The sequence below is a fragment of the Rhinopithecus bieti genome, unplaced genomic scaffold, assembly GCF_001698545.2.
Source record: "Rhinopithecus bieti isolate Rb0 unplaced genomic scaffold, ASM169854v2 scaffold_45389, whole genome shotgun sequence".
Classification (NCBI taxonomy): domain Eukaryota; kingdom Metazoa; phylum Chordata; class Mammalia; order Primates; family Cercopithecidae; genus Rhinopithecus; species Rhinopithecus bieti.
This window is the reverse complement of record NW_016818806.1, coordinates 726,633-742,257: the sequence shown is the minus strand read 5'-3', so window position 1 is coordinate 742,257 and position 15,625 is coordinate 726,633. Positions and strand designations below refer to the sequence as shown.

Sequence of the window (15,625 nt, the reverse complement as noted above, 5' to 3'; positions counted from 1 at the left end):
CCCGCCTCGGCCTCCCAAAGTGCTGGGATTACAGGCTTGAGCCACCGCGCCCGGCCCGATAAGTTAGTTTTAACATGAAAAAAAATTTTTAGACATTAAATATCTACTATATACTATATTGGTCATTGTATGTATATTATCTCTTTTAACTACCACAAAAGCCCTATGAGATAGGCATTATAATCCCCAACTAACTGTTAACTGATAAGAAACCTGAGACCCAGAAAAGTTACATGAGGCTATGGAAATGATAAAGCTATGATTCAAACCCAGACTTCACTTACTGTATCGCAGCTCTCTTACAGTGTGAAAACACAATATAGATTGTGTTCCTGATAAGTAATCGATTATTTAACCATGAATATTGAGCACTCTGCATGAAATGGATGAATTAAAGTCCTTTCCTCATAAAGCTCCAGCTTCTCTTCACATTCCCACAGCTTTAAAAATTAAAAACCCTGCTGGGCGCAGTGGCTCACACCTGTAATCCCAGCACTTTGGGAAGCTGAGCCGGGTAGATCACAAGGTCAGGAGTTCAAGACCAACCTGGCCAAGATGGTGAAACCCCGTCTCTACTAAAAATACAAAAAATTAGCTGGGTGTTTTGGCAGCCACCTATAATCTCAGCTACTCAGGAGGCTGAGGCAGAGAATTGCTTGAACCCAGGAGGCTGAGGTTGCAGTTAGCTGAGATTGCGCCACTGCACTGCAGCCTGGGCAACAGAGCGAAATTCCATCTCAAAAAAATAAATAAATAAAAACCCATTTCAAGCCGGGCACAGTGGCTCACGCCTGTAATCCCAGCACTTTGGGAGGCCAAGGTGTACAGACTGCTTAAGATCAGGAGTTTGAGACCAGCCTGGCCAATATGGTAAAACCCTGTCTCTACAAAAAATACAAAAATTAACCAGGCATGGTGGCAGATGCCTGTAATCACAGCTACCTGGGAGGCTGAGGCAGGAGAATTGCTTGAACCCGGGAGGTAGAGGTTGTAGTGAGTCAGAATCATGTCACTGCACTCCAGCCTGGGTGACAGAGTGAGATTCTGTCTCAAAAAACAAAAAGTAAAAAAAAAAAAGAATTTCCTATGCTGCTATGCTGTCATATTTCTTTTCACTCTGACTTAAGTCATCTCACATCAAAAGCTAACTATTTCCTATGGAAGAGAAACATCACTCTTTATCATTGATTATAAGTCTCAGAATATGGTTACAGCACTTCTCCAGTGCATCTTTTTCTGTACCAGTAGGTTTTGTTTCCCACAGGTAGCACCAGTGACATACCTGCAAGTGAGCAGCCAACCCAAGCTATACACAGCCCAAGGAAGGACCCTGTCAGCATTTCCCCTGGGCATGTCTCTCACCTTCACTGTTCAGTTTTATAATAGTATCGGAGAGAAATTCCACACACACAATACCCAGCTTTATCTGGCTCTGAACAGGTATGGAAGTCAAAGAAATGGTATTGACACTATGGTAGAAATCTTGCAGATTAGGCTAGTATTATATAGCAGCTCCAGTAAATTCCCCTCACATTCTGAATTTGGAATTTGATCTTTCTTTTGTTAAAAAAAAATTTTTAAGCGAGGCCAGGTGGGTGACTCACACCTGTAATCCCAGCACTTTGGGAGGCTGAGCAGAGAGGATCACTTGGGCCCAGGAGTTCAAGACCAGCCTGGACAACATGGTGAAACCCCATCCCTACAAAAATACAAAAATTAGCTGGGTGTGGTAGTGTGTGCCTGTAGTCCCAGCTACTAGGGAGGCCGAGGTAGGAGGATCACTTGAGCCCAGGAGGCAGAGGTTGCAGTGAGCAGAGATTGTGCTATTGCACCCCAGCCTGTGTGACCAATTAAGACTCTGTCTTAAAAAAGAAAAAAAAAAGACTAGACTTAGATAATGGTATTAGTTGTCACTTAAGAAAAATTTCAGGATATCTTAAATCTGTCAAGTTCTAATTCACTAAAAGATCCATAGGGAGCTAATTAGAGTATTATTATCAAAAGGCTTTACGGGAAAAAAAATAAAAGGCTTCCTGGCCACTATACATGTGAAGGTAATAGACTAATCCTTGGCCCATACTTACTTACTCTTTTTTCTTTTGAGATGGAGTCTCACTCTGTCTCCCAATATGGAGTGCAGTGGCATGATCTCGGCTCACTGCAAGCTCTGCTTCCCGGGTTCACGCCATTCTCCTGCCTCAGCCTCCCGAGTAGCTGCCACTTGCCACCATGCCCGGCTAATTTTTTGTATTTTTTAGTAGAGATGGGGTTTCACTGTGTTAGCCAGGATGGTCTCAATCTCCTGACCTTGTGATTCACCTGCCTCAGCCTCCCAAAATGCTGGGATTACAGGCGTGAGCCACCATGCCCGGCCTACTTACTCACTCTTTATTGTGGAATGCCTTCTGAACTTTTCAGCTGTTTAATATAAAATGTGATAGGGTGTTCCCCAGAACTATTTTCTAACTATTATCTTCTCTTTTGAAAGATTTCTACCTTTAATGTCTACTTGCAGAGATGACTTGCTGCTTATTGGACCAGGGCATAAGAACTATACTTACATGGCCCAGGCTGTGAACAGAGGGCTGACACTTGTGGGGCTTTGGGACCGGAGACATCCAGGCATGGCAGATTATATTCCTGTTGCTGTAGAGCATGCCATTGAGCCAGACACCAAGCTTACCTTTGTTGGAGATGTCATCTGCTTCAGTACTCAGCTTGTCAGCCAGCATGGTATATATACATTCCCTTTCTCAACCTTACAACTGATAGTTGTGAAGATTAAAAAGCAGTTATTTAACAACAACAACAAAAAAAAGCAGTTATTAATCCCTTGAACTGGTGTGGTGGTTTATACCCATAATCTCAGCCCTTTGGGAGGTCAAGCTGGAGAGGTCACTTAAGGCCAGAAGTTCAAGAAAGCAATTAATCACCTAGAATATTTTTTTCCAAATTATCTAAAATCTCAGGGCCTGAGAAAGAAAATACTTTTGAGTATTTTATTATTTGTAATGTTAACTGATAATTTTTAGATTAATGCCTGTTTCACTCAGTAGGCAGCCAATTAGAAGCCAGCCAGTAATATTTATCAAGAGTCTATTGAATACATAGCTCCATTTTATATCCTGTAGATAGTGCAGGGTACTGTGTCTTTTCCTCCATTCCCAGCTTTGAAGGAGGGTAATTACTAGATTGAAGGACAGTAAAGGATAACGGGAAGGAAAAGGCAATAAGGCTTTAGTTCTAAGAACTAGTGTGTATGCTATTTTGTGAGGCACATTTGAAGGTCTAAGTCCTAACATATCATCATTGTAATAAGGTTTTTTCTTGTACCCAGATAAACTATACTTTTTTTTTTTTTTTGAGACAGAGTCTCACTCTGTCATTCAGGCTGGAGTGCAGTGGCACGATCTCAGCTCACTGCGACCTCTTGACTCCTGGGTTCAAGTGATTCTACTGCCTTAGCTTCCTGAGTAGCTGGGACTACAGGCACACACTACCACGCCTGGCTAATTTTTGTATTTTTATACAAAGGGTTGGCCCCTGGCCAACTATACTCTTGAAAACAAAGCATTTCTGTCCTAAGTACTGAGTTAAAATGAAATCATAAGCCAGGCGCAGTGGCCCATGCCTGTAATCCCAGCACTTTGGGAGGCCGAGGCAGCCAGATCATGAAGTCAAGAGATCGAGACCATCCTGGCCAACATGGTGAAACCCCATCTCTACTAAAATACAAAATTGGCCAGGCGCGGTGGCTCACANCTGGCTAATTTTTGTATTTTTATACAAAGGGTTGGCCCCTGGCCAACTATACTCTTGAAAACAAAGCATTTCTGTCCTAAGTACTGAGTTAAAAATGAAATCATAAGCCAGGCGCAGTGGCCCATGCCTGTAATCCCAGCACTTTGGGAGGCCGAGGCAGCCAGATCATGAAGTCAAGAGATCGAGACCATCCTGGCCAACATGGTGAAACCCCATCTCTACTAAAAATACAAAAATTGGCCAGGCGCGGTGGCTCACACCTGTAATCCCAGCTCTCAGGGAGGCAGAGGCGGGAGGATAGCTTGAGCCCAGGAGTTCGAGACCTGCCTGGGTAATACAGCGAGACCCCGTTCTCCACAAAAAGGAAAAAAAAAAAAAAAAGACAAAAAAAAATACAAAAATTAGCTGGGTGTGGTAGCACATGCCTGTAGTCCCAGCTACTCGGGAGGCTGAGGCAGGAGAATCTCTTGAACCTGGGAGGTGGAGGTTGCAGTGAGCCCAGATCATGCCACTGCACTCCAGCCTGGCAACAGAGTGAGACTTCGTCTCAAAATAAATAAACAAAATCATAGAAAATCATTTGGGAGGCCAAGGCAGGCAGACCACCTGCGGTCAGGAGTTCAAGACCAGCCTGGCCAACATGGTGAAACCCTGTTTCTATTAAAAATACAAAAATTAAGGCTGGGTGTGGTGGCTTACATCTGTAACCCCAGCACTTTGGGAGGCTGAAGCAGGCAGATCACAGGTCAGGAGTTCAAGACCATCCTGGCCAGCATGGTGAAACCCCGTCTCTACTAAAAATACAAAAATTAGCCGAGCATGGTGGCACGTGCCTGTAGTCCCAGCTACTTGGGAGGCTGAGGCAGGATAATTGCTTGAACCTGGGAGGCAGAGGTTGCAGTGTGCCAAGATCACGCCACTTCACTCCAGCCTGGGTGATAGCGTGAGACTCCGTCTCATAATAATAATAATAATAATAAAGGGCCAGGCACAGTGGCTCACGCTTGTAATCCCAGCACTTTCAGAGGCCGAGGCAGGAGACTCACGAGGTCAGGAGATCGAGACCATCCTGGCTTACACGGTGAAACCCCGTCTCTACTAAAAATACAAAAAAAAAAAAAAAAGTAGCTGGGCATGGTGGCAGGTACCTGTAGTCCCAGCTACTCAGGAGGCTGAGGCAGGAGGATGTGTGAACCCAGGAGGCAGAGCTTGCAGTGAACCAAGATTGCACCACACACTCCAGCCTGGGCGACAGAGTGAGACTCCTTCTCAAAGTGAATAAATAAATAAAAATAATAAAATAAAATAAAACCATAGAAAACCAGTCTTTAGGGCCACGTGCAGTAGCTCATGCCTATAATCCCAGCACTTTAGGAAACTGAGGCAGGAGGATCACTTGAGCCCAGAAGTTCAAGACCAGCCTGGGAAACACAGTGAAACCCTGTCTCTACAAAAAAAATTTTAGGGCTGGGCACGGTGGCTCACGCCTGTAATCCCAGCACTTTGTGAGGCCGAGGTGGGAGATCACTTGAGATCAGGAGCTCAAGACCAGCCTGGCCAACATGGTGAAACCCTGCCTCTACTAAAAATACAAAAATCAGCTGAGTGTGGTGGCAGACGCCTGTAATCCCAGCTACTCGGAAGGCTGAGACAGGAGAATCACTTGAGCCTGGGATGGAGGTTGCAGTGAGCTGAGAATGCGCCACTGCACTCCAGCCTGGGTGACAGAGCAAGACTCTGTCTCAAAAATAATAATAATAATAATAATAATAATAAAATTAGCCCAGTGTGGTGGCATATGCCTTTGGTCCCAACTATTGGGAGGCTGAGGTGGGAAGATTGCTTGAGCCCAGGAGATCAAGGCTGCAGTAAGCTATAATCACGCCACTGCACTCCAGCCTGAATGACAGGCTGTCTCTCAAAAAAAAAGGAAATCAGTTTTTGGTTAGGAAATGAGTGAATTCTTTGGGTTTCCAAATACCATATCCCAAAGTGGTGTACACTGCCTGGATATATACATCCAAGTAAGACTTGCTTGTGGTAATATATGGCTTTGGCTTTGCAGCCTCTTCTGGTAACTATGGATACATATGTTTAGGTAAAGTGATGTAAATGTTGGACCTGACTTTAGCATTAACTACGTGTTTTGGACCTTGATACAAAGGGGCTCTATACAGCTGAATCCCCCAATGCTGTAACAGCTGATTTGCAAACAACCACTACCAACATGCAATCCAGGACCAATGAGCTAAACCTACTTTAAGGTTGACAATGAGAGTTACAATCCCCTGATTATAAATCCCTTGTCAATGAAGCAGAGTATTTTTTACTCTCTCTTTTTTTGTTTGTTTGTTTTTTTGAGACGGAGTTTCACTCTTATCACCCAGGCTGGAGTGCAATGGTGTGATCTCGGCTCACTGCAACCTCCGCCTTCTGGGTTCAAGTGGTTCTCCTGCCTCAGCCTCTCAGGTAGCTGAAACTAGAGGCATGTGCCACCACGCCTGGCTAATTTTTGTTATTTTTAGTAGGATGGGGGTTTTACCATGTTGGTCAGGCTGGTCTCGAACTCCTGACCTCAGGTGATCTTCAAGCCTCGGCCTCCCAAAGTACTGGTATTACAGACGTGAGCCACAGCGCCCGACCTATTTTTTACTCTTTTTAGCTAGATGTTGACAGGATTGTCCTATAGTCTTCCAATCTGGAATTTTGGGAGGCTTCATCATATGATGAAGGAAAGGGCCATATGCCAGGATCAGTAGTCCTGCAGGCTAAGTACAAACTCTAACCCAGTTTTTAGCATTCCTTGGCCATCTTTAGACTTAAGCCAAAATAAATAAATCCTTTCTCTTTCCAGTAGTCCCTTTTTTCAGTCTTCTTGCTGTCATCAAACAGTAGCTCAAAGCAAATTTGTCCTTAGCAGCATCTAAACAAAATTTATTCAGAAAGTTATCCCTGTATGTAAAAAGAGCTTTTCTTTTTCCTAAAGAGAACAGTTACATTCTCCAACTAAGTAGCTCTTCTTACGATTCTTTATTTTGTTGGTATGATATATGAAGAGGAACCTGACACTGAGAAAACAGTTATCTTCAAAGCTGGCCGTTTCTCCTGGGAAGAGATATCTGCATGCTTGAAAAGTTTACTGATTTGTAGTATGAATAAGTCTAGAGTGATTTATATCAAAGGCTGCAGCCGAGTGCTTTCTCTTGTCTTTTCCTAGGTGAACCTGGGATATGGATGATTTCTGCCGACAATATTCTACAGACAGACATTGTCACTGGAGTAGGAGTGGCCAGGAGTCCAGGGACTGCAATGATTTTTCATGACATCCCAGGAGTAGTGAAAACATATCGAGAGGTAAACATAACTGTATCAGAGTTTAAGAGACTATGGTGACTAGTGCCACATATGAGGATATGCATAGAGAAAATACATCATAGGAAAGGAAATACACTCATAAAACAGATATGAAGCCAGCCAGCAAACATTATTGGAACACAAAGCTAAACAGTGCTTAGGGTTCTTAACCAGCAGAATGACTACTTACGTTTTAAGAGATCACTGTGGGTACTGGTTGGCACTAGATAGTAGACGCCAGGGTAGAAAGACCATCTGGGAGTCTACTGCAGTAATCCAGGTGACATATGTTGGCAGATCAGGGTGGTGACAGAGGAGGTAGTAAGAAGTTGACCAGATTCTAGGTATATTTTATAGGTAGAGCCAATAGAGTTTCCTCACAGATTATATCTAGAACATAAGAAAATCCAGAATGATTCAGGTTTTTGGTTGAACAGCTGAAAGGACAGCATTACCGTCAACTGAAATGGGGAAAACTGTAGTTGGAACAGTTTTGGAGGGAAAAACAGTCAGCTTTGGATATGTAAAATTGGATATGTCTCTTAAATGTCAACTGGATATGTTGAGGTAGCTGCATATAAAAGTCTGGGACTCTTTGGAATAGAGATATTTAAGGCCATTAGATCACCAAAAGAATGAGCGTAAAATAGAAAGAAGGCCAGGTGTGGTGGCTCACATCTGTAATCCCAGCACTTTGGGAGGCCAAAGCGGGAGGATAACCTGAGGTCAGGAGTTCGAGACCAGCCTGGCCAACATGGTGAAACCCTGTCTCTACTAAAAATACAAAAATTAGCCGGACCTGATGGCTCCCGCCTGTAGTCCCAGCTACTCAGGAGGCTGAGGCACGAGAATCGCTTGAACCTGGGAGGTGAAGGTTGCAGTGAGCTAACATCAAGCCACTGCACTCCCGCCTGGGCAACAGAGTGAGAGTTGGTCTCAAAAAAATATATATATATAGAAAAAAGATCTAAGTACTACGTTCTGGGAGCACTTCAATCTTAAGAGTTCTGATTGCCTTTTGATTAGTGGCAAATGGAAAAAGAAAGAAACAAAAGGGAAAAAGGGAGCTCTGAGAGAAGAACCAATAAGAAAGACTTATAAGAAACAACCAGGCTGGGCGCCATGGCTCGAGCCTGTGATCCCAGCACCTCGGGAGGCCAAGGCAGGCAGATCACAAGGTCAGAAGTTCGAGACCCAGCCTGACCAACATGGTGAAACCCCATCTCTACTAAAAATACAAAAATTAGCTGGGCATGGTGGCGCACACCTGCAACCCCAGCTACTCAGGAGGCTGAGGTAGAAGAATCGCTTGAACCCAGGAGGCGGACGTTGCAGTGAGCCAAGATCACGCCACTGCACTCCAGCCGGGGCAACAGAGTGAGACTCCGTCTCAAAAAAAAAAAAAAAAGAAAAAAAAGAAACAACCAGTGAAATGGGAGGAAAATCTAGAGATATGGGTATCCTGGAAGGCAAGTGAACAAAGTATTTCAAGGAAAGAGGGAGTGATCAACCATCATTACTATTAATGGGTTAAGCTGAAAATTGAGAAATGACTGATGGTTTTTGCAGTATGGAGACTGGTGCTAGTGACTTTGTTGAGCAGCTTCAGCGGAGTAACCTGAGCACTTTTTTTTTTTTTTTTTTTTTGAGACAGAATCTTGCTCTGTCGCCCAGGCTGGAGTACAATGGCTTAATCTTGGCTCACTACAACATCTGCCTCCCCAGTTCAAGCAGTTCTCGTGCCTCAGCCTCCTGAATAGCTGGGATTACAGGCACGTGCCACTACCCCTGGCTAATTTTTGTATTTTTAGTAGAGACAGGGTTTCCCCATGTTGGCCAGGCTGGTCTCAAACTCCTGGCCTCATGTGATCTGCCTGCCTTGTCCTCCCAAATTGCTGAGATTATATGCATGAGCTGCCGCTGCACCCAGGCTTTTTTTTTTTTTTTTTTGAGATGGAGTCTTGCCCTGTTGCCCAGGCTGGAATGCAGTGATGTGATCTCAGCTCACTGTAACCTCTGCTTCCTAGGCTCAAGCTATCCTCCCACCACAGCCTCCCTAGTAACTGGGACTACAGGTACATGCCACCATGCCCAACTAATTTTTTTGTTTTGTTTTGTTTTATATTTTTGGTAGAGATGGGGTTTCACCATGTTGCCCAGGCTGGTCTTGAACTCCTGAGCCCAAGTGATAGGCCTGCCTCGGCCTCCCAAAGTGCTGGGATTACAAGCATGAGCCACTGCGCCCAAACAGAGTGACATGAATGAATGTTTGATTGGAGAATTGGAGAAAAAGACTTGGAGACAGCAAATATAGAAAGCTCTTTTAAGGAGTTGGGGTTAAGAGTTTGTTTTGTGGATTTTTTTTTTAATAAGAGAAATAGTGAATTGGGAATGATTCAGTGGAAACGAAATTTGATCTAAGTCAGAAGATTGCTGGAGGGAGTAATATTCTTCAGTAGGTGAGATAGGTAAACAAGTAAAGGAATTTTTTTTTTAATTAAATATTTTCGGCCAGGCGAGGTGGCTCACGCCTGTAATCCCAGCACTTTGGGAGGCCGAGGTGGGCAGATCACGAGGTCAGTAGATCGAGACCATCCTGGCTAACACGGTGAAACCCCATCTCTACTAAAAATACAAAAAATTAGCCGGGCGTGGTGGTGGGCGCCTGTAGTCCCAGCTACTCAGGAGGCTGAGGCAGGAGAATGGTGTGAACCCAGGAGGCAGAGCTTGTAGTGAGCCGAGACTGCACCACTGCACTCCAGCCTGGGCGACAGAGCGAGACTCTGACTCAAAAACAAACAAAAAAAATATTTTCTATTCCCCTCTTAAATACATGTAATGTCTCCTTCCTCTTTGCCCAAAGCACTTCTTTGTTCCTCTTTTTTCATTCCTCAAGCATGGTAGCTATAACTTTTTGTGTATCTACTATGGGCTTGGTGCTTCTCATCTTCTTTTTTTTTTTTTAAGAGATAGTGTCTCACTGTTGCCCGGGCTGCAGTACAATGATGCAATCATGGCTCACTGCAGCCTCAAACTCCTGGATTCAAGCCATCCTCCTGCCTCAGCCTCCAAAGTAGCAGGACCACAAGCGTGTGCCAGCATACCTGGCTAATTATATTTATTTTTTTGCAGAGACAGGGTCCCCCTATGTTGTCCAGTCTGGTCTCAAACTCCTGGATTCAGGTGATCTTTCTGCCTCAGCCTCCCAAAGTGCTAGGATTATAGACATGAGCCACTGCGCCTGACCATCTATTTTTTTTTTTTTTTTTGAGACAGGGTCTTGCTCTGTTGCCCAGGCTGGAGTGCAGTGGTGTTATCTCGGATCACTGCAACCTCCACCTCCTAGGCTCAAGAGATCCTCCCACCTCAGTCTCCCAAGTAACTGGGACCACAGGTGCACACCACCACACTTGGCTAATTTTGCGGGGGGGTGCGTGTGTGTGTTTGTGTTTTGAGACAGAGTCTCTGCCGCCCAAGCTGGAATGCAGTGGCTGAATCTTGGCTCACTGCAACCTTCGCCTCCTGGATTCAAGCAATTCTCCTACCTCAGACTCCCAAGTAGCAGGGATTACAGGCACCTGCCACCATACCCAGCTAAGTTTTGTATTTTAGTAGAGACAGGGTTTCACCATGTTGGCCAGGCTTGTCTTGAACTCCTGACCTCAAGTGACCTGCCCACCTCAGCCTCCCAAAGTGCTGGGATTACAGGCATGAGCCACTGTGCCCAACCAATTTTTTGTATTTTTGGATAGATGGGGTTTCACCCTGTTGCCCAGGCTGGTCTCAAACTCCTGGACTCAAGTGTTCTATCTGCCTCAGCCTCCTAAAGTGCTGGGATTACAGGTGTGTACCACCACATCTAGCCCAGTCTTTTTTTTTTTTTTTTTTTTAACATCCAGTACACCTATCACTTTTAATCGTATCACTTTTAACTCTGCAAAGTAAATATGGGGGGCATGGAGGGAGGGAGAGCATCAGGAAGAATAACTAATGGATGCTGGGCTTAATACCTGGGTGATAGGTTGATCTATGCAGCAAACCGCCATGGCACACATTAACCTATGTAACAAACCTGCACATCCTGCACATGTAACCTGGAACTTAAAATAAAAGTTGAAAAAAAAAAAAAGTATTATCAGCCAGGCGCGGTGGCTCAAGCCTTTAATCCCAGCACTTTGGGAGGCCGAGACGGGCGGATCACGAGGTCAGGAGATCGAGACCATCCTGGCTAACACGGTGAAACCCCATCTCTACTAAAAAAAATACAAAGGCCGGGCGCGGTGGCTCAAGCCTGTAATCCCAGCACTTTGGGAGGCCGAGGCGGGCGGATCACAAGGTCAGGAGATCGAGACCATCCTGACTAACACGGTGACTGAAACCCCGTCTCTACTAAAAAAAATACAAAAACTAGCCGGGCGAGGTGGCGGGAGCCTGTAAGTCCACTACTCGGGGAGGCTGAGGCAGGAGAATGGCGTGAACCCAGAGGCGGAGCTTGCAGTGAGCTTGAGATTCTGGCCAGTGCACTCCAGCTTGGGGTGACAGAGCGAGACTCCGTCTCAAAAAAAAATAAAAAAATAAAAAAATAAAAAATAAAAAAAAAAAAATAATAAAAAAATAAAAAAATACAAAAAAACTAAGCCGGGTGTGGTGGCGGGGCGCCTTGTAGTCCCAGCTACTCGGGAGGCTGAGGGAGGGAGAATGGTGTAAACCCAGGAGGCAGAGCTGCAGTGAGCTGAGATCCGGCCACTGCACTCCCAAGCCTGGGCAACAGAGTGAGACTCTTGTCTCAAAAAAAAAAAAAAAAAAAAAAAAAAAAAAGTATTATCCCTTATCCCAACTTTGTTTTATTTTATGTATTTATTTATTTTTATAACCGAATCTCACTCTGTTGCCCAGGCTGGAGTACAATGGCACAATCTCTGGTCACTGTAATCTCCACCTTCCAGGTTCAAGCAATTCTCATGCCTCAGCCTCCCAAGTAACTGGGACTACAGGTATGAGCCACCACACGCAGCTAATTTTTGTATTTTTAGTAGAGACAGGGTTTTGCCATGTTGGCCAGGCTGGTGTCAAACTCCTGGCCTCAAATGAGCTGCCTGCCTCAGCCTCCCAAAGTGCTGGGATTACAGATGTGAGTCACTGCACCTGGCCCCAAATTTATAGATGAGTAAATTACTCAATATGTGTCCACATCGTATCTGGTACCTTCTTTTAAGGAGCTCATAGTCTAGTGGTGACATAAACAATTACATATATGGCACAAATAATTACAAAAGGCAAGTAAAAGTACATGTTGTGTTTGAAGACTAATGAATAAATCAGGGTAACTTCAATACAAAATAAATAAGGGTAGAGAGGGAAAATTTGGATAACATCCAAAAAGAACTTGTATTATGAGCAGATAAGAGGTTCAAGGACAGAGGTAGCATGAAACGAGTACTAGAAAAAGAGACTGAGAAGGGATTAGGAACTAGAAAAGCAAAGAGAAAGAGTGTCATAGAAGGCAAAGGAGGAAATGGTTGTGGTGTTAGATGCTACAGGGAAGTCAAAAGGTTACTCCTATTCTAGTTTGTGTACTTTGTAGAATCCTCATTTAATTATTCACTAATTAGCAGATACTCATTGAAGCCTATTAAGTGTCAGGCATTGTGCTGGCCTCCAGAAATACAAATATGAAAAAGACAAAAGTCCTTTCTTTATTAAACTATTAATGTAACTAATTTGGGTCTTAAGGTTCTTGAATTTTAAAAACCTGTGATAATACTAAGGAGAACATAGAGTATATTGCATTTAAATTTAAAATATTAAGGGCTGGGCATGGTGGCTCATACCTGTAATCCCAGCACTTTTAGAGGCCGAAGTCAGTGGATCACTTGAGGTCAGGAGTTTGAGACCAGCCTGGCCAACATGGTGAAATCCTGTTTCTACTAAAGATACAAAAAATCAGCCAGGCATGGTGGCACATGCCTGTAATCCCAGCTACTTGGGAGGCTGAAGCAGGAGAACTGCTGGAACCCGGGAGGCAGAGGCTGCAGTGAGCTGAGATTGCCTGGGTGACAGAGCAAGACTCCATCTCAAAAACAAACAAACAAACAAACAAAAACTTACAATATAAGGCAGAACACTACAAGTATTCTTGAGAAAAAAAAATGTACTTTGAAGTTTCAGAAAAGATTGAGATTATATGCAACCAGAGAGAAAGAGAAAATGTCCTACAGTTACAGTTGTTTTATGTTTGTGTGTGTGTTTGTTTGTTTGTTTTTTGAGATGGAGTCTCACTCTGTCACCCAGGCTGGAGTGCAATGGCACAATCTCGGCTCACTGCAGACTCCATCTCCCGAATTCAAGTGATTCTCCTGCCTCAGCCTCCCTAGTAGCTGGGATTACAGGCACGTTCCAACATGCGTGGCTAATTTTTGTATTTTTAGTAGAGGCAGGATTTTGCCATGCTGGCCAGGCTGGTCTCAAATTCCTGACCTCAAGTGATCCACCCGCCTCAGCCTCCCAGAGTGCTGGGATTACAGGCATGAGCCACCACACCTGGCCTCAAAGGCATTTTAATAGGGAGTCATACAAAGGGAAGATATGTCTGAAGGAATAATTGGACCCAAGACTTCCTTCTGGAAAAAATGTTATTTTGGGGCTGGGCATGGTAGCTTATGCCTGTAATCTCAGCACTTTGGGAGGCCAAGGTGGAAGGATGGCTTGAGGCCAGGAGTTCGAGAACACCCAGGACAACATAGTGGGACCCCGTCTTTTTTTTTTTTTTTGGAGTCTCATTCTGTCGCCCAGGCTGGAGTGCAGTGGTGCCATCTCCACTCACTGCAAGCTCCGCCTCCTGGGTTCACGCCATTCTCCTGCCTCAGCCTCCTGAGTAACTGGGATTACAGGCACCCGCCACCAGGCCCGGCTAATTTTTTGTATTTTGTAGTAAAGACGGAGTTTCACCGTGTTAGCCAGGATGGTCTTGATCTACTGACCTCGTGATCCATCCACCTTGGCCTCCCAAAGTGCTGGGATTATAGACGTGAGCCACTGTGCCCAGCCAAGACCCCGTCGTTTTTTGGCTAGGCATGGTGACACATACCTGTAGTCCCAGCTTCTCTAGAGGCTGAGGCAGGAGGATTGCTTGAGCCTAGGAATTTGAGGCTTCAGTCAGCCATGATCAGGCCATTGCACTCCAGCCTGGGTGACACAGCAAGACCCTGACTCAAAAACAAAAAAAGTTATTTTGTTTTCAAAGGCAAACAGATTTTGTTGTTCTCAATTATGTGGTCATGAGATGGGCAATTTGTACTTGTGTGAAACAGATACTTTTGGTTAAATAAGTTATGAGGGTGGATCTGGAAGGAATCAGATTCTCTAGGAACTTAGGTGCAGATTTTCCTTTGATTTGCTGACAGGTGGTGGTCAATGCATCATCAAGATTAATGCTCAGTTATGACCTCAAGACTTATCTCACCAATACCCTCAATTCAACTGTATTTAAGCTCTTCATCACCACTGGCAGAAATGGTGTCAATCTTAAAGGTCAGGAATCTCTTTATGGTTTCAGTGATTGTTCCTATCTTTCTCATTTTCCCTCAATTCATTTATCCCTTTGGATTAGTAATCCAGATTTTCTTTTTATTTCAAAACTGACTCCATCTTGACAAATAAATCATAGAGCTCTATGAGATCTCAGAAATTATGACAAGACTAAGGTTTTAAAATAGGCTCATCCTAGTCACTATTGTCTTTCTAGTTTTAAAAATACAAATTTTAGGCTGGGCATGGTGGCTTACACCTGTAATCCCAGCACTTTGGGAGGCCGAGGCAGGCAGATCACCTGAGGTCGGGAGTTCAAGACCAGCCTGACCAACATGGTGAAACCCCGTCTCTACTAAAAATACAAAAACTACCTGGGTGTGGTGGTGTGCACCTATAATCCCAGCTACTTGGAGTCGGAGGCAAGAGAATCGCTTGAACCCAGGAAGCAGAGGTTAGAGTGAGCCAAGATTGCACCACCGGACTCCGGCCTGGGCGACAGAGTAAGACTCCATCTCAAAAAAAAAAAAAACACTTAAGGTAATTTTAGGACTCTGGCATGGTGGCTCACGACTGTAATCCCAATTATTTAGGACGCTGTGGTGGGAGGATTGCTTGAGGCCAGGAGTTTGAGACCAGCCTGGGCAACAGAGCAAGACCCCATTTCTCAAAAAAAAAAAAAAATAGATGGCCAGGCGCGGTGGCTCACACCTGTAATACCAGCACTTTGGGAAGCTGAGGCGGGTGGATCACAAGGTCAGGAGTTCGAGACTAGCTTGGTAAGATGGTGAAACTCTGTCTCTACTAAAAATACAAAAATTAGCCAGGTGCAGTGGTGGGTGCCTGTAATCCCAGCTACTCGGGAGGCTGAGGCAGGAGAATTGCTTGAACCCGGGAGACAGAGGTTGCAGTGAGCTGAGATCACGCCACTGCACCCTAGCCTGGGCGATAGAGCAAGACTCCATCTCAAAAAAAAAAAAAA

The 15,625-nt window shown here is 44.6% G+C and overlaps 1 protein-coding gene across 1 annotated transcript in view; it reads left to right on the top strand.

The window, feature by feature from the left end:
- Positions 1-15,625, top strand: part of NUP210L (nucleoporin 210 like) — a gene marked incomplete at its 5' end in the record, with an annotated part of 68,126 nt that overhangs the window by 32,421 nt on the left and 20,080 nt on the right. Inside the window, 4 exons of the mRNA XM_017857472.1 lie at positions 1,265-1,440; positions 2,516-2,733; positions 6,980-7,116; positions 14,520-14,646. Coding sequence (XP_017712961.1) covers positions 1,265-1,440; positions 2,516-2,733; positions 6,980-7,116; positions 14,520-14,646 — 658 coding nt within the window. The remainder of the gene's footprint in view (positions 1-1,264; positions 1,441-2,515; positions 2,734-6,979; positions 7,117-14,519; positions 14,647-15,625) is intronic.